Source organism: Lepus europaeus, chromosome 18 (genome assembly GCF_033115175.1).
Source record: "Lepus europaeus isolate LE1 chromosome 18, mLepTim1.pri, whole genome shotgun sequence".
Lineage (NCBI taxonomy): Eukaryota > Metazoa > Chordata > Mammalia > Lagomorpha > Leporidae > Lepus > Lepus europaeus.
This window is the reverse complement of record NC_084844.1, coordinates 63,870,864-63,894,111: the sequence shown is the minus strand read 5'-3', so window position 1 is coordinate 63,894,111 and position 23,248 is coordinate 63,870,864. Positions and strand designations below refer to the sequence as shown.

At 42.2% G+C, this 23,248-nt stretch overlaps 1 protein-coding gene across 1 annotated transcript in view; it reads right to left on the bottom strand.

The window, feature by feature from the left end:
• Positions 1-1,153: 1,153 nt before the first annotated feature.
• The window catches only part of LOC133746899 (leucine-rich repeat-containing protein 37A3-like), a 40,600-nt gene continuing 18,505 nt past the window's right edge, over positions 1,154-23,248 (bottom strand). The window contains exons 6-11 of the mRNA XM_062175136.1: positions 12,240-12,311; positions 11,638-11,712; positions 3,577-3,695; positions 1,828-2,762; positions 1,408-1,512; positions 1,154-1,249 (exon numbers count right to left, since the gene is read on the bottom strand). Coding sequence (XP_062031120.1) covers positions 1,154-1,249; positions 1,408-1,512; positions 1,828-2,762; positions 3,577-3,695; positions 11,638-11,712; positions 12,240-12,311 — 1,402 coding nt within the window. The remainder of the gene's footprint in view (positions 1,250-1,407; positions 1,513-1,827; positions 2,763-3,576; positions 3,696-11,637; positions 11,713-12,239; positions 12,312-23,248) is intronic.

The window sequence follows — 23,248 nt, the reverse complement described above, 5'->3', positions numbered from 1 at the left end:
AAACTTTCATTGAAGATATACAGATTTCATGGATACAGATTCAGGAACATAGTGATGCTTTCCACCTTACCCTCCCTCCCACCCACACTCCCATCCCTTATTCTTCCCCCTATTTCCATTCTTATTTTTTATGAAGATCTATTTTCAGTTAACATTATACTCCTAAGATTAACCCTACACTAAGTAAAATGTTCAACAAATAATATGAAGAAAAAAATTCACTGTTCTTCAACAGTCCAGAGAAGGGCTATTTAAAATCATCACATGTCAGGGATTTTTCAATATGGTGGCATAGGGAGGCAGCTTGCTGCTCTAGTCTAGGGGTGGATAGTTAAAAAAAAAGTGGAAGGAGTGCAATCTCAGGGAAGGTTTAGGGGGAAAATGGTAGAGGAAACTCCATGCAAATTGGATGGACACTGTGGACCTATGTGGAGGGTGTGGACTTGCACAGTTTGAGATCCCAGCAGCTGAGAGCCTCAGCACCCCTTTGTTATGAGGTGAGACCATACTGCAGCAGCTCAAGCCACTGGCAATAAAGCTGTGCGAAAAGCCTGGCATGGGTCTGGCTTGGAGCCCTGTGGGGGTGGTGTACCTGCCAACCTAGAGCAAAAAAAAAGGGGGGGGGTCATGTTTCTCTCTCCCTGACCACAGGCACTGGCATGCTGTAACTAGCCAAGAGAGGCACCATTTTGGAGATACGTAACAACTGCTCGAGCTACTGACCGCGAACCCAGCAACCAACCTAGAGGAGATGCTGGACTCTGGGAGAATTGACAGGGGGCTGGGTGCTTGTGACTGTGGAAGCCTTGTGTGGTGGGACTGTGAAAACACTGGGCTGTGTGGGAGGGTGCAGGCAACCTCCATGGAGGGAACATATTTAGAGTAGCTTGATGCAGGAATCAGCTGCAGTGCATCAGCTGAACTTATTTAGACAAAGTCTTAGACATTGGAGCAGTAGGATGCTACGTAGATCTAATGTTTCTGTAAGATAATACTTTTGTCTTTTGGCTGCGTCCATTCTCCCAAGGGCAGTGACAGTTCCTAATCTCATCATTTCAACAATGAGGAAAGAGTTCAGTGGTAGAAGAGAGTACATCAAATCCCTGACATAATTTTGGAGAACTTCTACCACTTTACTCTGGCTTTCTTACACTTAACCTCTCCAAATGTCCAGTCCCTTGTTATCTTGGTTCCAGTTGCACAGAGATTTTCCATGAGTGGGGTTCCTATAAAATATCTGTGGAATGTGCTTTTCAAGGAAAAGAATAAAGCGCATCTCAGTCTTGGTGACTAAAGAGGAAGGTCAGCTCGTGGTACGTGGAAATTGGCTTTGATGTTCAGTCTGTGGATTCCGAATATATTACAAAGGAAGGATGCACTCTGGAAATCTGAACGAGTCGTCCTTACCTTAATGAGACAGAGGATGATAACCAGCATCGTGAGCTCTGCCATCACAGGTATTGCCACGATGAGCTTGTTGTGACAGCCGTGATCTTGAGCTCCTTTTGCGAGCTAAGAAAGAGCACAGTTTAAAAAGACAGAATAAAGAACTAGAAAATATGAATGCTTAATATTCAGAACCCCCTTCTTCCAGGTGAGTGGCTTAAAAGATCTTAAAAGACCATACAAAATCTACTGTAATATTATAATCTTGGTATTACTCATTTTCTTCTACAGTGTATTAGGTCTGCCTCCTTCCCTAAAGGAACCAAGTGTCACCGTCTTGGCTAAAGTTACATTACTGAGACAAGATCTGGACTGGGAGCCCCTGGTCTTCCCGTGTGGGGTCTCCTAAGTGATGGAAAGGTGCAGGTCTCCTGTCCTCACCTTACTCGACTCCTGCTCTTTCTGTCCACTCGGGGCTTCTGTACTCTCATTGATATAGGTCTCAGTCCTCCACTGCTCTGTATCCCATTCTTCCTTGGCTATCTTTTCTTCCTGCTGCTCACTGAGGAGCTTCATCAGGATGCCTGTTTTGGAGATGAGCTTGGCACAGGGCAGTTGCACCTGGGCCTCAGAGCAGTCCATTTTCAGAGTGTGGATGACGTGAGAAATGAGCCTTCTCACATCAGTGTTGGGGATGAGGGGCTGTAGCTGCTGATTCAGCTGAATTTCAAACTGTTCCCCCTGGGACAGCATCACGGGGTAGGTGAAGCCTGCAGGTGTGGTGGGGGCTTCAGTGCCCTCGCTGGGGTATTCCCACTGTGTTTCCTTGGTTTGGTCCACAGTCGGCATTAGGTTGAACTCGGTCCCAGCAGAATCTGTAAAAGACCTGCCCAGGATGTGTTTCTTCAGCAAAGAGGAGGCTGCAGCCTCATGTTCCTTTCTGAGCAAGCGCTCCATGTGCAAGGAGTTTCTGAGTAACTCCCTTGGCCTCTGAGCCACTTGAAGCTCCTTCAGCTCCCTGGAGCCTGCTCTCCCAAGCCTTCTTCCCCCGATGCTCTCCGCAAAGGGCCAGGTGCCCTGTCTCCTCCCGAGTCTCTTCTTCCTCATCTCCTGGTGGTGCCTTTTCCGTAAGCCCTTTGGCCCCTTGATGACTTTGTTCACTCTCTGCAGCCTGTACCCCACACTTGGCGTGGTTGCCAGGCTGTTCTCCTGTGACGGGACCGGCTGTTCACTCATGCGACCTGGGAAGTCCACGCTGTTTCTCTCTGATACTGGGTTCTCTGGCTCAATAGTCAGCTCCTTGCTGGTGTTGTTCTTCCGGGCTTGCAATATCTTCATGAATGCCCCCTTTGGGTTCCCTATGGATGCTTCTTCAACTGTCAAAAAAAGAAGAGACTGCTTTTTGGTGCGGAAGACTGATGGGACAGCTTTATTCAGTCCACAGCCCTACAGTCATCAATTAAATTAGGAGTCAAATCCAATATTTGGGGTACCATTGAGACTGTAGAGAGAAAAGTAAAACCAAACTCAAACCTATGAAATTGCAACAAAAAGAGGAGGAAAAAGATATTTTTGAGAGAGGCATTCGGAAGAGTTCACAGTGTTAAAAAAACAGGAACTATGATCAGTATTATTTCATTGGTTTCCAATGACCGACCACTGCAGCCTTCTGACTGCATCAGAGGAGCCAGGCAGCCATTTCTGGTTATGGAACCAGAAACTGCCAGGCTCCAAATAAAACAGCATCATGTGTACTCTTTTATACAAGTGCAAAAACAAACAACCGCAGTGAGCAGTGTAGACCTGTTCTGTAAGACAGAGGGCCCTTGAGGCCCAACACATAGAAAACCAGTTTATAGACTGTGTGCAAATGAGTTATCATTGAAAAGCAAAGCACCCAAGAGCACAGAACACCACATGTGTGGTTCCCAATATTACTTCCTTCCCCTTCTATCTCTTTTCCATGATCCTTAGTGCATATGTAAGTTACATTATTAAATTACATAGTGGTAATTGGGAACCTGACTTTTAGCAAGGGAGCAGTGTAGCAATTTAGGGAGTTTAGATCTAAATGAATGAATAAAAATACAGCAATTACATTGTTACTTTAAACTTGACCCTCAAATTTTAAAATAGGAAATTTAAAACAAATAAAAATCTAAAAAAGATCATCAGGTAGTTCCGACTCACGGCAATGTGTGGTATTTGCCAGGCATTCATTGTCACAATGAAGCTTGATGGTCTTGCAGACAACCTCGATAGTATGTTTAAATTGGCAGAGGCAGCAGGCCATATGGCTAGGTAAGATCCTATGAATAGAAACAGAGAATTAAGTTACGTGTAAAGGGGTTCCTTGGGTAGGTCAAACAGGTGAGCCAAGGTGCCAGCAAAGGAGTTCTTGAGGTATGTGGCCAGGACATTTGGGTAGGAGCCTGGTGGCCAATTGTTGCTCTTGAATATGAGAATAAAGGAAGGAGGGAGAGGTGGCCAAAGGAGGTATAGGCGTGGAAGTGGTTATGGTGTGCCCAAAATAAAGTTGACAGGGTGAGCATTGGGCACCATAGTTCTGTAGTTTGACTCAGGGGTGTCTCCTTCCAGTTCACAAGTCTCACTGTGGGTTGGGAGTGCACAGGAGGACTTCCCCCAACCCCTGGAGTCCCCTTCTCCATCCCTGTTGGAAGTGTTCACTATTAGAAACTACTCTGGTCCCAGAAAAATGACTGACTACAGTAATTGTTGGGAAAGATGTGGAGAAAAAGGAACACTCGTTTACTGTTTGATGAGTGAAAGTAATTGGACCAGGCAGGTGTTTAGCCTAGTGATGAAGATGCTGCTTGGGACAAGCACATGCCATTGTGGATTGCATGGCTCCATTTCTGATCCCTGTTTCCTGCCAGTGAGTGCCCTGGGATGTGTCAGGTGGTGCTTCAGTAAATACCCAGAAATGGAAAGGCTGCAACTTATGGTAGGTGTGTGTTTTTAAGTTTTTAAGAAACTGTTAGTCTATTTCCATTATTTTTTTTTCAAATTTATCATTTTAGCAGTTTCTGTGGAAGGAAGAGAGAGAACAGACACAAACACACACACATCTTTTCATTAGGTGGTTTACTCCCCAAATGTCTGTGACATCCAGGGCTTGTCCAGGCCAAAGCCAGGAGCTCAGAAACTAGTTTGGTTTTCCATGTGAGGAGCGAGAACTCAAGTCCTTGGGGCATCACCCACTGCCTTCCAGGGTGCACATTAGCAGGAAGCTGGGGTGGAACAGAGCCAGGACTTGGATCCAGGCATTCTGATGTGGGATTTGAGTATCCCAGGTAGTGGCTTAACGGCTGCACCAAATGCCTGCCCTCATAAACAGTTTAATTTTTATTTGTTTTGTTTTTTAAAGCTTTTATTCAATGAATGTAATTTTCATAGGTACAACTTTAGGAATATAGTGTTTCTTCCCCCATACCTGCCCTCCCACCCACACTCCCATCCTACCTCCTACTCCCTCTCCCATCCCATTCTTCATTAAGATTCACTTTTGATTAACTTTATATACAAAAGAGCAACTCTATACTAAGTAAAGATTTCAACACTTTGCACCCCCCACCCCCCCATAAAAAGTACTGTTTGAGAACAAGTTTTGCAGTTAATTCTCATAGTACAACTCATTAAGAACAAAGGTCCTACATGGGGACTAAGTGCAAACAGCTTAATTTTTAATACCCCCAAATTGGAACAACCTAAGTGTTCACAAATAGGTGAATAGATAAACTATGATAGGTTCATATAATGAAATGCTATTCAGCAATAAAAGGAAATTAACTCTTGGTACACACAACAACAAGAGTGTCTTAATCATGTTGAGTGACAAAAAGTGGTTAGAAAACAGTGCATACTGTGTGGTTCCATTTCTATAAAAGTGTAGAACATGCATATTAGTCCATAGTAACACAAGAAGGTCAAGGTTATGTGGAAATTGGATTGGGGAGAGCAAGGAGGGATGGAAGGGAAGAATAATAAAAAGATATAAGGACAAGTTGAGGTGGCGGGTATTTTGCTGTGGTCATGGCCTATGCTATATACATCTATCCACATAGATTGTCCACTGTGTCTATTGTTTCTTCATCTCTGGAACTACTGTGAAATTGCTCAGAGGAAAGAAGGAAGGGAGGAAGCAAGAGAGAGGAGGAGGCAGGAGTAGGGGTGGGAGTGAGGGAGCAGAGGAGGGGAGGAAGGCTAATAATTGAGTCCACATGAGAAGTATGCTGCTTGTGATACTCACATCCTGTATCGCAGTGCCTGGGTTCTCAGTGTACTTTTTGTACTATTCTTTATTTTTCTTGGGGGATTGAATTATTTTTTAAAAGATTTATTTATTTATGCTATTATTTATTATTATTTTTCACTCCCCAAATGGCCACAAAAGCTGAGTGGAGTAGCTGGGATTCAAACTGACATTCCAATATGGAGTGCTGGCATCACAAGTGGTGACTTACCTTGCTGTGCCACAAGGCGTGTCCCTAGTAGGTTTGAGTATTTCTAAAATTAAAATTTGGCAAAAATGCTAACAAAGCTAGTTGGTTATCTTACTAAGAATTATTGGAGGCTGTTTCAGGGAGATAAAAACAGCCTGTTTAATAGGAGTGAGTCCTCAAGATGATACTTAAGCAGTATAATCACTTAGGAATACGGATTCCATCGCCAGATTAGGTTCACATCTTAGCTCTGCTAATAATATGATCTTGGGCAAATGGCTTAGACTCTGTGTCTCAACCACCTCATTCTGATAGCACCTACCTCTACTGAGATGTGAGGATCAAATGAATCAGCGCTTGAAATGTGCCTGACACATGTGAGTGTGCAACACAAGTTAGCCACTGTAGTTGTTCACTTGCAAACCACTACCTGCACAGTACTGATGCTCTCCCACCTTTGGTTGTTTGGGGACCTTCTCTGAGGCAAAAGGATGACTTTATTAGGAAAACAGAAAGTGTGCTTCATGGAAACATGAAGGCTGTGGGTTGGGAGCACAATGTATAGAGTTTAGATTAACACTGGGTACACTTAGTGGGCCTGGATCTTTCTAACCAATAGAATAACCAATAGTTGAGTTGTTACAGATGACTAATGTTACTTCTTTGGGTCCAGGGAAAGCTTCATATAGAAAGAATGTACTCAGAATGGTAACCTAGCATTTTACTAGACTTCAATGCTAACATGAAATTTTTGTTAAGTCCTTTCCTACCCCTAACTTTGTATTTTGAAAATTTTCAAGCCTACAAAAATATCCGAAAGATTGGTGTCATGAATTTACATATTCTTTCACTTAGATTCAACTCTTGCTAACATTTTGCCACATTCACTTTCCACGTGTGTGTCTCTATACACTTCTTGGACAAACCATTTGAGAATGAGCTGTAGATATGATGACCTTTTATTGCTAAAACTGAAGTCTGTGTCTCCTACGAACAAAGGCATTCTCCTGTATATCCACAACACTGTTATCACCCAGTCAGCTTTACATTAATATCACCGTCTATTGTCCACATAGAGGAGCTCTCAGTTGTTCCAAACATGTCTTGGCTATTTTTAAATCAGCCATTGCATTTTATTTTCATGGCCTTTAATTTTCTTCAGTGTAGAACTGTTCCTGGTTAGCAGTATTTCAAGACATTGACATTTTTGAGGCATTCAAATCAGTTGTTTTACAGCATGTACCTCAATTTGTCTTTCTAAGACCAATACTGAATATAATCACCATGGATCATTTATTTTTTTATGTGGCTAAGATTTTTTTTAAAAAGTTTTATTTATTTGAAAGGCAGAGTGATGGTTGGGTGGAGAAGGAGAGAGAGGGGAGAGAGAGAGGAGAGAGAGAGAGAGAGAGAGAGAAGGGACAGAGAGAGAGGGAGGGAGGGAGGGGGAGAGAGAGAGAGAAAGAGAAAGAATATGAATGAATGTGAATAAATCTTCAGCCACTAGTTCATGCCCCAAGTGGCCACAGGAGCTGGGGTTGGGCTGGGTTGAAGTCAGGAGCCAGGAGCCAGGAGCCAGGAGCCAGGAGCCAGGAGCCAGGAGCCAGGAACTATATTCAGGCCTCTGCTGGGTGGCAGGGGGTCAAGCACTTTGGTCATCCTATGCTGCTTTCCCAGGTTCATTAGCAAGGAGCTGGGAGGGAAGTGGAGCAGCTGGGACTTGAACTGGCACTCCCATATGGGATGCCAGCATCACAGACAACTTCACCTTATGTCACAACACCAGCCCCACCAGGGACCATTTCTAGCAGGAACACTGCATCTTGCATAGGGAATGTTGTAGTTTTGCTGCTTACTAACATGGATGCACTAGGGATGATGTCAGTGATAAACTTAAAATATTTATTTTTTAGAAGATTTATATTTATTTGTGAGGTAGAGTTACAAACACAGAAAGGGAGAGACAGAGACAAAGATCTTCCATCTTAAGCTGGTTCACTTCCCAAATGGCCTCAATGGCCAGAGCTGGGCCAATCTGAAGCCAGGAGCCAGGAGCTTCTTCCAGGTCTCCCATGCAGGTGCAGGGGCTCAAGCACTTGGGTCATCTTCTACTGCTTTCCCAGGCCATAGCAGAGAGCTGGATCAGAAAAGGATCAGCCAGGACTGGAACTGGTGCCCATATGGGATGCTGGCACCACAGGTGGAGATAGCCCACTATACCACAGTGCTGGCCCCCAAATCATTATTTTCAAAATATTGGCAACTCTGGGGCCGGCATTGTGGTGCAGTAGGTTAATCCTTCACCTGCGGCACCGGCATCCTATAGGGGCACTGGTTCTAGTCCTAGCTGCTCTGCTTCTGATCCAGGTCTCTTCTATGGCCTGGGAAATCAGTGGCAGATGGCCCAAGTCCTTGGGCCCCTGCACTCGCATGGGAGACTGGGAAGAAGCACCTGGCTCCTGGTGAAGCTCCTGCCATTGTGGCCATTTGGGGAGTGAACCAACAGAAGGCTTTTCTCTCTGTCTCTCTCTCTCACTGTCTGTAACTCTATCTGTCAAATAAATAAATAAATAAAATCTTTAAAAAAATTGGAAAATGTTTTGAAATTGCTAATGACCTGAGGTATAGCTTATTCTTACTAGGTAATATTTAAGTATTAAAGACCCTTGCACATTAATATGCAATAAAAGGGCCAATGCTGTGGTGTAGCAGGTTAAGCCTTTGCCTGCAGTGCCAGCATCCCTTATAGGCACTGGTTCAAGTCCCAGCTGCTCTGCTTCTGATCCAGCTCCCTGCTAATGCACTTGGGAAAGGAGCAGAGGCCCAAGTGCTTGGGCCCCTGCACCCACGTGAGTCGGAATAAGCTCTGACTCCTGACTTTGGCCTGGGCAAGCCCTGGCTGTGGTAGTGTTTTGAGATAGGAACTAGCAGATGGAAGATCTTTCTCTCTCTCTCTGTATTTCTGCCTTTCAAATAAATAAATAAGTCTTTAAAATGCATTCAAGACCATCGCTTATGAATCATGACACAAATGAGCTGGTCTGCTTTGTCTAAACTCCTGAGGACTTCCAATAATGAACTGCAGTGTAACAATTGCTTTCAGGTTTTTATAGCCTTGGTTGCAAATGGCTCCAGAAAATGCTAGCACTTTTCCTGTCCACTGATGGTCAAGTATAAAAAAAACAGCTAGAACACCACTCCCTTGGCTAACAGAGAAAGCTTGTTGATGATGAGAGCTTTGACTCTTTGGAAAGGAAGGCCTCTCACTGACCTAGGAGGGATCCACTGTGGCAGATGCTGCCCAAGGTTGAGGAAGAGGAGGCTAGAGCAGAAACCAATGGATTTGATGATGTAGGAAAGTTAGTCAAGGAGGTGATCTGAAAGAAATGATTAGAGCAGGGTATGCTATGAGAGGCCTTTCCCCATTCTTATCTTGTGGAGTCCACTCAACTAGCCTTATCATAGTTTCTGTTTAGCTTGTCCAATTGGCAGGGAGGAGGTCACAGTGGAAGTTGCAGTAAGTTTATGATAAAATGTCACAATAGGGCTCTAAGGAAATACTTTTTAAAACTTCAAAACTTGAGATACTTCAACCTCTACATGAAAATTAACTAGAATGGATCATGGACCTAAATGTAACTCTACAGTTTCTACAAGAAAACAGGAGAAAATCTTTGTAACTTTAGATTAGACGATGGGTTATTTGAAAGATTTTTTTACGAAAGGCACAATAAAAGGACAAACCATACAAGATAAAAAGTTGCTATAGGCTCATCAAAATTAAAAAAATTAACTTCTACTCTTCAGAAGATACAGTTAATAGAGTGAAAGGATAACTCACAACCAGAGAGAAGATATTTAGTAAACATACATCTGAGAGAAAGTACTCATACCCAGAGCATACAAAACACTCTTAAAACTCCCTAAGATTAACATCAAATTACTACATGGGAACAGATTTGAATAGACACTTTGTAAAGATATTTGCACAACAGTATCATCAATTATTAGAGAGTGCAAGTTTAAACTGCAGTGAGTGTACCCAAGGTGCCAGCGTTAGGATGACTGAGTCCCACATTTGAGCACTTGTATTTGATTCTTCACTCTGGTTCCTGGTTTCAGCTTCCTGCTAATATGTTTTTCTGCCGTTCTTGGGCTTGAGTAATTGGGGTTCCTGCCACCTACATGGGAGGTCTGGGTTGAATTCCCAGCCGTCAACTCTAGCTTCAGCCCAGCGCTGGTCATGGTGGGCATTTGGTGAGAGAACTGATTGACTTTCAAGTATCTATTTTTAAATACTAAAAAAAAATAGAGATTCCACTATATATCTACTAGCAGAAGAGCTACATTAAAAAAATTTTATTTTTTAACTTATTCGAAAGAACGAGAGAGAGGAGAGAGAGAAAGAGAAAGAGAGAGAGATATTGATTGATTGATTGACCTTCCATCTGCTGGTTCACTTCCCCAAATGCTGATAACAGCCAGGGTTGGGCCAGGACTATGCCAAGGACATAGGTCTCAATGTGTGGGTCTCCTACATGGGTGGCAGAGACCAGAATACTTGAGTTACCATCAGCTACCTCCCAGGGTGCACATTAGCTGGAAGCAGAGTAGCTGGGACTCAAACTGGGCACTCTGATATGGGATGCAGGCATCCCAAGTGGTATCTTTTTATTTATTTATTTATTTGACAGGTAGAGTTAGACAGTGAGAGAGAGAGACAGAGAGAAAGGTCTTCCTTCCATTGGTTCACCCCCCTATTACCCCCAAAAATGGCCGCTACAGCCGGAGCTGTGCCCATCTGAAGCCAGGAGCCAGGTGCTTCCTCCTGGTCTCCCATGTGGGTGCAGGGCCCAAGCACTTGGGCCATCTTCCACTGCCCTCCCAGGCCACAGCAGAGAGCTGGACTAGAAGAGGAGCAACCGGGACTAGAACCCGGTGCCCATATGGGATGCCGGTGCCACAGATGGAGGATTAGCCAAGTGAGCCATGAATGCCAGCCCCCCAAGTGGTATCTTAATGCTGTGCCACAACGTCCAGTTTCTAAATTTTTGTTAAAAAAGTTGAAATCTGAGGACTAGGACAACACATGTTGCAACTGCCACTCTCAAACAGTGTTGGTGAGAGTGCAGACTGCAGCAGCTACTTGGCAAACAGTTTAGCTGTGTGTTAAACAGTTCAATATACACTTAGTACGTAATGAACTGTCCTACCCCTAGATCTTTACACCAAAGAAATGAAGACACATATTCACACACAGACCTGCATGTGAGTGCTGCTAGTGGCTTTATTTATAATTGCAAAAAGTTGGAAAACACAGTTCTGTAAACTGATGAAATGGATAAACAAAATGGTATAACTACACAATTGGAATGTTACTCAGCAATAGGTAGCCACAGCAACATGAATAGTAGTTTAATCTCTAAAGGATTATGCTGAGTAAAAGGAGCCAGACACAGGAGGCTACACTTACTACGTGATTTTGCTTATATGACACTGTGGAAAGAAAAACTACAAGAATAGAAACAGGATGAGTGGTTTGCAGGGCCTGGGTCTGGGGATAGGAGGAGGCAATTGATTGGAAAGGACCATGAGGGACCTTTTGGGGTTGATAGAAATGTTCTACATCAGGAATTTGGTGGTGGTTACATAACCACATGTTTGCCAAAACTCAATAAACTTTACAGTGTGAATTTCAATACATAAAAATTATACCTCCATAAGCCTGACTTAAGAAAACATGTCTACAGAATTACATGGAAATAAACCTAAGAAAAAGATAACTTACAGTTTTTCCAATTGAAGAGTCATCATGAGGATGTTCTCAACTGTGGTAAGTGATACTTGTGTTGCTCCCAAGTCTCTGAAGGAGAAAGCCCAAACATTCATGGTGTGGAACTCAATAAAAAAAAATCTGTCCTTAAAAAGATTGTTTCAGGAAGATGTGGTTACATCAGTTTTGGCTTCTCTATAAAGAAAGACAGCTCAAGAGTTTGTCATGGAGACAGATCCAGAAAGCCCTGGTTGAAATGACTTTACTATGTGCATCATCAGATTAATGACCTTGGCATTGAAGAGTAGAACCTACAACTTTTTATGCCATTGTCTTATTTTTCATTTTATACTACATTTACCTCTTTTAATTACTTAATTTGTTATTTAAAAAATTTACATCTATACCTCTTTGCTTGGGATAAATGGTGTTCCTAACATGTATTTGCATGTAACACTGTCTCCCCCTGCCAGCTGTCTTTCCCATGATAAATTCTTTCTCAGTTCTTGCCTCAGTCAATAATTTTTTCAGTAATCTAATTTAAAATTATGACATTTTAGCCTCAATCTCAAATATTTAATGTTTGATGAAAATAAAAAGATTATTTTAATACTTACAGATATTTTAATGCTGGCAGTTTAAAAAGATATGAGTCTTCAACATTTGTCAGAGGATTACGATTGAGATTTCTGAAAAATGCAGTGGAATTAAAGTTATCGGCCTTTTCAAAAAGCACAAGACTGTATGAGAAATTATGTTATTTTTTGTGTAGACATTTTAGGCTTAAAATTACTTTCTGTGTACTTATAAATCACCCTTAGAATTCAAAAAGCACTTGTTCTTTGGGAACTACCTATGTCTCTTAGAGGATGAATGGAGAAGAGAAAGAGAAAAGATACAAAAAATGCATAATAAACAAAAAATATGCAAAAAACCTTTTTAGGTCAAAAACCTTAGAAGTGGAGCCAGTGTTTTGCCTAGCAATTAACACCCAGATTGGTATACCTACCTCTCAAATCAGATGCCTGGATTTGATTCCCAGTTTCAGCTTCTTCTTCTTCTTCTTTTTTTTTTTTTTTTGACAGGCAGAGTAAGACAGTGAGAGAGAGAGGGAGAGAGAGAGGGAGAGGGAGAGGGAGAGGGAGAGGGAGAGAGAGAGAGAGAGAGAGAGAGAGAGAGAGAGAGAGAGAACTTCCTTTTTCCGTTGGTTCACCCCCAAAGTGGCCACTAGGCTGACACTTTGTGGCCGGCGTGCTGCGGTGATCCGAAGCCAGGAGCCAGGTGCTTCCCCCTGGTCTCCCATGTGGGTGCAGGGCCCAAGGACCTGGGCCATCCTCCACTGCCTTCCCGGGCCACAGCAGAGAGCTGGACTGGAAAAGGAGCAACCGGGACAGACTCCGGCGCCCCAACCAGGACTAGAACTCTGGGTGCTGGTGCCGTAGGCAGAGGATTAGCCTAGTGAGCTGCAGCGCCGGCCCCAGTCCCGGCTTCTAATTGCAACTTCCTGCTAATGCAGACCCTGGGAGGCAGTGGTGGTGGCTCAATTGGTTGAGTCTCTGCTGCCTACTTGGAGACCTGGACTTCAGCCTGGGCCTGGCCTAGCCTCACCCAAGCCATTGCAGGTATTTGGGAAGTGAACTAGTGGATGGGAGCTGTCTGTGTCTTAAAAAAAAAGACATATAGAAGTGACCACACTGATAGGGAAGCCCTTTTTTTCTTTCTTTCTTTTTTTTTTTTGTAGGAAACACTAATCCTGTGTTCTCCATAATTCAAGGTGCTTGCCTTTCATCTTTAGAAATTTTAAACAATCCATGACTTAATTCATTGTTAATGGGAAAAGAACCCAGGTCAAAGCCATACTCCTGTCGTGTTCTTCCACTGGTGTTCTCATGTCACATCACAGTACATCACATCATATCACATTATCACATCACATCACATCACATCACATCACATCACATCACATCACATCACATCACAGTCTTTGTTACGTTGCTTGTCATCACCTGTTGGCCTGTCAGTCTCCTGGCCTGTTAGCTCCTTGAGGGCAAGGATATTGTTATTGTCTTTGTTATGCCTGAGTGTGTCATAGTGCCTGAAAATTACTGCATGGTTAGTAAATATTTGTTGAGTAAAGAAGTCACATTTTGTTTCCATACCAATACAATGAATAAATTCATAATGATGGAAATTTCATTCCTAAACGCTGTAATAGATTTTTAAATTTTTTAAAGCAAGCAAACAAAAACAAAAACAGGTTAAAAAAACTGCCTTTAGTTTAACTCTACTCAAAAACGTACTGTACTGTTACAGACTGTGAAAATAATAATTCTTACAGATGATATTGATTGGGCTGCCAAGCATCTGTGTTCAGCATTTAACACTGAATGTTCCCAATAACCTATGTGATAGATATTGTACCCCAGTAGCCTATTGTGATATGTATTGTGCTGAGTCATAGAGGTTATACAACTTGTTCTAGGTCGCTGAACTTTTAAGAAGCAAAGCTGGCCAACATTATGCTATGTTATATGTGTGTACATATTGTATGTCCACATGGGGAAATTTTATTAAGAGTTTTATTTTAAATGGCTTATAGATAAGATTGTCCATAAATGTAAGCTGCTAAAATCAATCAAAGATATATTTTAATTTGTGTGACCTGAATCTGTGTATCATATGTTTTAAACTTGTTGGTAGAAAGAAACAAAACATTTTAGATGATTGTGCTTAAGTTTACTGGTTAAACAAACTACACCATGTTAGATATTTAAGAGGTGTTTTCAAATACATGATTCTTACAATTTATAGAAGGCATTGGACCTTCTGGTAAATGTTTTCTTAAGTTGTTATCTAATGGTTGAAACGGTTTGCTAAGTATTCATGTGATATTGCTATTGTCAGCAAGCGATCTAGGACTTGCTCCCTCATTTCTCTATTCTAAGCCCAACTTGTTCTTTCATTTCTCTATTCTCTTCAAGATAGGAAACTAATTCTATTATGAAGGAATCTGTAGGACGCACAATTTAATCTTTAGACCATATAAAAGAGATGGCTAACATTTTTCTGTAATAGCATAGCCAAAATAAGAACTTAAATAATAATCTCATAGCTAGATTCACTTCGCCATCAGCAAAGTATACAGTAAGTAGAAAAAACCCCCATTTCAGACCAAAAGGAAAGAAAGTTTTAAAGTGAGAATATAATTTTCCTCATGGGCATTGTCTACCTTAGAAAAACTACTACAGAACATGCCTGTGACTATAGACTTGTAGTTCAGGCCCCGAAGATTAGAGATGGGTCACGGGCACTCCCTTGACTTGCATCTTCTGGTCTGCTTTAACACAAACCAAGAGGAAAAGAAAGCTAGGCATCAGAAGCAATGGGTGGCAGGCCTATTAATGGCTGATCTGTACAGTGATCTGCCCTCAAGGAGACCCAACAGGCCAGTCCACTGCAGTGGCTTTCAATGTGGTAAGCCTGGGCTTCAGCAGAAGTCAGCTTGTGAAGAGCCCTGGCAGCTCTGCCAAGAGTTGGATCACTGGAAATGGACCTGCCCTGGAGTCGAAGGATGCCCAGGTCAGAGCCACAGATCTTATTGCCTCTAAGCTGAAAAGCCCTTCACTCAGCCCAACTTCCAAAGTGACCACTGCAGCTGAGGGGATGGTCAAGTAGGGTCAGGAACATTGCAGGCAGAACTGTAAATTTCTTGTTAGAGATGCCCCCTGCCTTTACCTGGCCAGCTCTCCTCCCAGGCCAGCCAAGTAATGAAAGTCAACAGAGTGCCTTCCCCTAGGAGGTTCACACCTCCCTTAGGATATACCCCATGTGAAGAGATAGATAGGTCTGGGCCTCTTAACTTACAAGGCCTAAAGCCCACCAGATTATTATCAAGCCCCTTCTATCAGGTTCTATTTGCCTCTCAATCAGAAAACTTAATTGTAGCTTAGACAGCACCTTTCTTAGCTCCTCTAATAATGACTCTGTCCTTTGTTCTAGACCCCGTCTAGCGCACTTGGGCCTCGTTCCTTTGTAATCATAACCTCTACTCTACCACCAATGGCTCTACTCCCAACCTGTGTGTACTGATGGTCCTCTTCCCCACTTAATGCTGTATAATTGTTCAGACCTGGTAAATGCCACTCTTAGGATCATTGGTTACTATCCTCACTCTGTCTTTTATGACCTTGTCTAAATATGATCAGAGTCGGCGAACTTGGAAGGCTTCCATAGCCTTGGCAACTCATGACGACAGCCTAGGGTGGTTACTGGCGCCATAAACTAGAGTGTCAATTTGTTGGGTCAACAACAGGAGCCTCTGTGCACTTGCTCCTCATGTGGGATCTCTGTCCTTAATGTGCTGTACATTTTGATTTGATGCTATAACTAGTACTCAAACAGTGTGTTTCACTTTGTGTTTCTATGTGGGTGCAAACTGTTGAAATCTTTATACTAAATTGATCTTCTGTATATAAAGAGAATTGAAAATGAATCTTGATGCAAATGGAAGGGGAGAGGGAGCGGGAGAGGGGAGGGTTGCGGGTGGGAGGGAAGTTATGGGAGGGGGAAGCCATTGTTATCCATAAGCTGTACACTGGAAATTTATATTCATTAAATAAAAGTTAAAAAAAAGAAATTAAAAAAAAAGAAAAGAAGCAAAGCTGGAGCTTGAACTCAGTCCTGCCGCCAGACTGTGTCTAATATGTGTGAAGAAAAGGGGTTCCAAATATTTGTTACTTTAATCTGAAGCTTGAGATGACTAAATATAGAAGTACTTTGAAAATTTCATCAACCTTTTCAGGATAGCTCTCATGAAAATTAGTTTCTCTTTTTATTCCTTTTCTCTAATCATATCCCATGATTAAATATTTAGCTCAGAGTCATTGAGACTAGAGATTTAAAACCATGTTGTAGGTGACATCAGTGGAAACCTATGTAAACAGTGGAGTGAGAACATTTGAAAATTTATCCCTTCATAAAAGGAACAGCAAAATGGTAAAAGTGGTCAGAATCAAGTTTTTCATAATTCTGGAAATTTAACCAAAGGCTTGCAGCAACCTGTGGGGCATTTATTCAAGAAAATTGGCTGACTTTCTGTAAGAATAGTGAGATTTGTGTGGGTTTCGTGTATTTAACTTGCCCTAGACAGTTCTTCCCTGGCAAGCTCAGTGGTAGCCTTAAAAATAGCCTTGGCAGCTTATGACAAGAGCCTCAGGTGATTACTGACGTCATAAATAAGAGTGTCAATTGTTAAATCAACAACAGGAATCACTGTGTACTTACTCCCCATGTAGGATCTCTGTCCTTAATGTGTTGTACTGTGTGAATTAATGGTATAACTAGTACTCAAACAGTACTTAATACTTTGTGTTTCTGTGTGGGTGCAAACTGCTGAAATCTTTACTTAGTATATACTAAGTTGATCTTCTGTATATAAAGATAATTGAGAATGAATCTTGATGAAGAATGGGATGAGAAAGGGAATGGGAGATGGGATGGTTGCAGGTGGGAGGGAGGTTATGGGGGGAAAAAGCCACTATAATCCAGAAGTTGTACATTGGAAATGTATATTTATTAAATAAAAGTTAAAAAAGAAACATCTGCTTTAGGAATAGACTGATGTCTTAGTAATATTTGGGTTTAGGTTTTTGGATTGTGGATGAATTTTATTTTTAATTTGTTGCTTCTCAAATTTTTTTTAAATTATGAGATGTATTACTTGCATACTCAAAGTCATATGTAATCACATGAATGTTGGATAATGTTTGACTTAGTCTAAGTTATTTTGTCTACATTTGAACCAAATCAGGAATAATAAGGAGAAAAGAGAAGTATGTGTAAAATGAGCAACAACAACAAAAAAACCTCAAACTCTCCAAAAAAAAAATAGCCTGTATGCCCAGCATCAGAGAGAGTGAGGGAGACTGGCTTGACTGCTGTGTCTTTAGTTTATCTGAGGGCTGATTAGTGTTAAAAGCCTCTCTCAGAGGCTGTTTTTGGGAAATAACTACAGGCAAGTGCTTCACCATGGAAGCTGTGTGAGACACTGGATAGCAGTTGGGACCAAAAAATAGTCCAATCAAAAAGCTTAACGTGAGAAGCTAAGGAATAAGATATTCATTAGAACTTTGAAACACCGCAGTATACCCTCAGGACACTGGAAGATGGTGGAATGTATTCCTGTGAATTTGGAAGGCCTTATTTATAAGCATTGCCAGGAAAGACCTAAAGAGGCCCTGACTTCTTTATAACTGGCTGATCCTGAGGTTCTGTGCATGCGGGAAGTGAAAGCTAATACAGCCCTGGACTGCCTGGTTAAGAACAGAAAGGACACAGTACAACGTGTACATGGAGCTCTTTGACAGAAGCTGGGAGATTTGTTGATTCCAGACTTGTAGGGAATTCTCTATTCAGTCCTGACCCCCAGGCTAACCAAGTAGAGACTTCAATGGCCACAAACAATAAGTAATACAAACTTTATAGCATTGGTTCAGAAAAGTGGTTAGATAACAGCATCTGCTACAACAAGCATTAGTAACACCAAACTGTGGAGACAGGAACCTAATTTTTGGAATTGCTACATCATTTAAAATGTCCATTTTTTTTATGAGAGCAAGAAGGAAACAAAATATGGCTCATACTCAGGGGAAATGCCAGTTTCAGCAAAAAACTATCCCTGAGGAAACCCAGACATTGGACTCACTAGATAAAGATTTGATTCAGTTATTTAAAATAAGTTCAGAGGTGGGTGTTGTGGTGCAGTGGGTAAGCTGTCACTTGGGATGTCCACATCCTACCTGGCTTCTGATTTCAGCCTCCTGCTGATTCACGTGCTGGGAGACAGCAGATTCTGCCTCAAGTATGGGAGCCCTTGCCAGCCATGTGGGAGACCCAGATGGTTTTCCAAGCTTTTGGCTTTGGCCTGGCCCAGCTCTGATTTTGCAGGCATTTAGGGAATGAACCAGCAGATGGGAGACCTCTCTGTCAGTCACTACTTTCAAACTAATGTTAAAATGGAAGTGATGATGAGGACACCCTGGTTGAGAAAAATAGAAAGGAAACCATTTAGTTTTGTTTAGTAAAGAACTAATGAAAACAATGCCTCATCAAATAGACCATATTAAATATGGAAATTACTTAAAAAAGAGGAACAGCTGATTGGTGCAGCAGTCAAGATGCTGCTTGGGACATCTGCTCCCATAGCAGAGTGCCCGGGTTCAAGTTCTGATTCCACTCACAACTTCAGCTTCCTGCTAATGCAGAGTATTGGAGGAAGCCGGTAATGCCACCCACATAGGAGACTTGGACTGAGTTCCCCATTTCCTGTTTCAGCCTGCCCCAGCCCCACATGATGGAGATAGTTGGGGAGTATAACAGTGGGTGGAAGATCACCATCTTTGTATGCTTTTTAAATAAAAAAACCACAGAAATTATAAAAAGGAGCCAAATAGAAATTGAGGAGTTGAAAAACATAGTAATTAATATGGAAAATTCACCAGTGAGTGTCAGTGGCAGATCTGACTAAGCAGAAGAAAGAATCAGGAACTTGATAACAAATTGAGATTGTTGAGTTGAAGGAACAGAAAGAAGGAAGAAAGAAGAAAGACAGATGGAATCCTAGAGCGTAGGACACCATCAAGCTTACTAATTTCAGAAGGAGAAAACAGGAGAAAGAATATTTGAAGAAATGGTGGCCTAGGCCGGCGCTGCAGCTCAATAGGCTAATCCTCCACCTGCGGCGCTGGCATCCTGGGTTCTAGTCCCAGTCGGGGTGCTGGATTCTGTCCTGGTTGCCACTCTTCCAGTCCAGCTCTCTGCTGTGGCCCAGGAGAGCAGTGGAGGATGGCCCAAGTCCTTGGGCCCTGCACCCGCATGGGAGACCAGGAGAAGCACCTGGCTCCTGGCTTCAGATCAGCGTCGTGCTCCAGCCACAGCACGCCGGTCACAGCGGCCATTAGAGGGTGAACCAACGTTAAAGAAAGACCTTTCTCTCTGTCTCTCTCTCTCATTGTCTAACTCTGCCTGTCAAAAAAAAAAAATGGTGGCCTCAAACTTCCTAAACTTAATAAAATTATGGATCTATATATGCAAGAAGTTCAAGGAATTCTTAAGTAGGATAAACTGAAAGAATTTCACATATAGACATATCATAATAAAACTATTAGAAGCCAAACACAGAACATCTTGAAAGCAGCAAGAGAAAATAACATCATCTACTAGGTATCGTCAATAAGATTAATAGCTGATGTTTCATCAGAAACAATAGAGGCCCCAAGGCAGTGAGATGGCACATTCAGTGTGCTGCAGGGAAGAAATATCAACCAAGAATTGCATAGTTTTTCCGTAATACACATTTCTGTAAACTTTTGAAGACTCCTCAAATGCATGGACTTCTAATATGTTTTAATTCCACATTCTCAAACTTTATTGTTAAAAGCAGTATATGGTTGAACTCTGTAATTAATACACAATTATTCTTAGGCATTCAAAATGAACAGAAAAGTGATCTCTGTTAAATATAAGAGTGGGAATAAGAGAGGGAGGAGATGTACAGGTCGGCACATGCTCACTCGGACTTACCTCCAATGGTAGAGCTAGAAATGTGCCAGGGGATTCCAATTCAGTCTTATCAAGGAGGCATGTACCAATGCCATCTCACTTGTTAAAGTGATAAGTTTAAGTACATAATTGATCAAAAAGATAGGGTAAGTATCGAAGAGATTTCACAAAAAAAGACCAGTGTCTGCAAATAATGAAGGATAAAATTCAAAGGGAGAGTGATCTGGTGGGGGAAGCAGGACACACAGCAGACTCATAGAATAGCAAATGCCCTAAACAGCACTCTAGCCTCAGAATCAACCCTTGGGGCATTCAGATCTGGCTAAAAGGCCCATGAGAGTCTCACAGGCATGGAAAGCCAAGACACTGTGGCGAAAATGACCTGAATGAAAGATCTGGGTGAGCAAGATCCCAGCAGAAAGAATGGGCCATCAAAGAAGGAGGCACCTTTCGCTGAAGGGAGGAAGGAACCTCCACTGTGATATGGCCTTGACTAAGTAAGTTCAGAGCTGGTGATCTCAAGAGGCTTCTATAGCCTTGACAGCTCATGGCAAGAGCCTCGGGTGATTACTGACGTCATAAATAAGAGTGTCAGTTGTTAAATCAACAATGGGAGTCACTGTGCACATGCTCCCCATGCAGGATCTCTGTCCTTAATGTGTTGTACTATGAGAGTTAACGATAAAACTACTAGTCGAGCAGTACTCTATATCTTGTGTGGTTGTGTGGGTGCAGTCTGTTGAGATCTTTGCTTAGTATATACTAAGTTGATCTTCTGTATATAGAGATAATTGAAAATGAAACTTGATGAAGAGCGGGATGGGAGAGGGAGTGGAAGATGGGATGGCTGTGGGAGGGAGGGAGGTTGGGGAGGGGGAAAGCCAAAACAATGCAAAAGTTGAACTTTGTAAATTTACAGTTATTAAATTAGATAGCAGTATAAAGGTAGGGGAAGAATGGAGCTTTAGAAAAGCAAAGTTTCTGTATGCTATTGAAGTTATTTTGATAGTAATCTGAAGAAAAATGTAAAACTAATATGTTAATTATAATTTCTAGGACAACCACTAAGGAAATAACTTGAATATATTGTAGAAAAAAGGGGGATGGCCATTTGGTCTAGTGGTTCAACCACTGTTTGGGTTGCCTGCATCCTGTATTAGAGTGTTTGCAAAGGAGTCTGAGCTTTGCTCCTAATTACAGCTTCCTGCAAGTGTGGACCTTGGGAGGCAGCAAGTGGTGGCTGAAGTGGTTAGTTTCCAGTTGCCCATGTTGGGTAGACATGGACTGAGTTGCCAGCTCCTGGCTTTTGCCTAATCCAACCCTGGCCAGTACAGGCATTTAGGGAGTGGGCTGGGAGCTGTGGCAGCGGCACCCCAGATGGGTGCTGGTTTGTGTCCCGGCCGTTCCTTTTCCCATCCAGCTCTCTGCTATGGCCTGGGAAAGCAAGCCCCTGTACCTGTGTGGGAAGACCCAGAGGAAGCTTCTGATTCCTGGCTTTGGATGGGTTCAGCTCTGGCTGTTGTGGCTATTTGGGTAGTGAACCGGTGGGTGGAAGACCTTTCTCTCTGTTTCTCCCTCGCTCTGTACTCCCTCAAATAAATAAATAAAATATTTTTAAAAAAGAAAACTTGAATGAATATAAACCATCTAGATGTACCAGACTTCTACAGAGCAATTCCCAGCAATATCAGCATAAAAATGCTAAAGATGTATTCTCTTCTAGTGTAAACAGAACATTCTCTAGGAAGATCATATGTTACATCACAAGACCTATCTCAATACATTTAAAAGCACTGAAATCATACAGAGTATGTTTTCAACTAAAGTAGAATGAAATTAGAAATTAGAAATCTAAGCAGAAAAACATCTGGGAAGTTCACATATAAGTGGAAATCAGCACCCATGAATAACCGGTGGTTCAAAGAAGAAATCACAAAGGAAACCAGAAACTATTTTGGTAGGAATGAAAGTGAACACAGAAGATTTCAATACTTACATGATGCAGCTGGAGCAGTGCTCAGAGGGAAGTTTATATATGTAAATTCAAATGTTTATAAGTCTCATGTCTGTACCCAAACTTCCTCCCAAATAAACAAGCAAAGCAAAAATGAATGGAATAAGGTTCAGAGCGGAAATATAGAAAAACAATAGAGAAAAGTCAATATAATAAAAATTGGCTTATTGAAAAGATCAACACACTTAAGTTAGACTGACCAATAAAATTATTAAAATCAGGAATGAACGGGGACATTACTATTGACTTTATAGACATCAAAAAGATAAAAGGAAAACTGAGGACTATATGCCAGTGAATTAGGAAACATGGATGGAATGGACACGTTCTTAGGATACAAACTGCTGAACCTGACTTCAAATTAACAAATCTGAATAGATCTATATCATGTGAAGTCAGATGCAAAAGGCTGCAATACTGTATGATGCATTTGTATAAAATGTTCAGAATAGGCAAACCCATAGGGACAGGAAGCAAATTAATGGTTTCCTAGGCCAGGAATGGGGAAGAAAACTGGGGAGTGATTTCTAACTGGCACAGTGTTTCTTTCTGGGGTGATAAAAATGTTCTGAAATTGTTAGGTAGGAAGCTAGAAATTAGCCTCTCTCTCTCTCTCTCTCTCTCTCTCTCTTTGTGTGTGTGTGAGAGTGAGAGAGAGCGAGAGAGAGCGAGAGAGAGAGAGAGAGAGAGAGAAGGATCTGAGGAAGCCGGCATCTGCAGGAACCCAGCATCCTCACTTCAAAGTCCTGCCCAGACCCTGATGATCTTCCAGATGGTCCCAGCCCTTCCGCCATGGGAATGCTCTCTCCTTAGCATCTGGCCTGATAAACATCAGACAGGCACCCGAGGGGCAAGCCCCTCTGTCCAGCAAACCTGGGGAGGCATTTCCTGATTAACATTTAATAAACCATTTGTCCTAGGGGAGGAGAAGGAGGAGGGGAAGGAAAAACCTGGACCCCATTTTCCTTATAAGCCCCAGTCTAGACAAAGACTGCACGCTCAGCTCTCTGCTCTCCACTGAGCTGCCCGCCTGGCCTGCCAGGTGTATTCTCT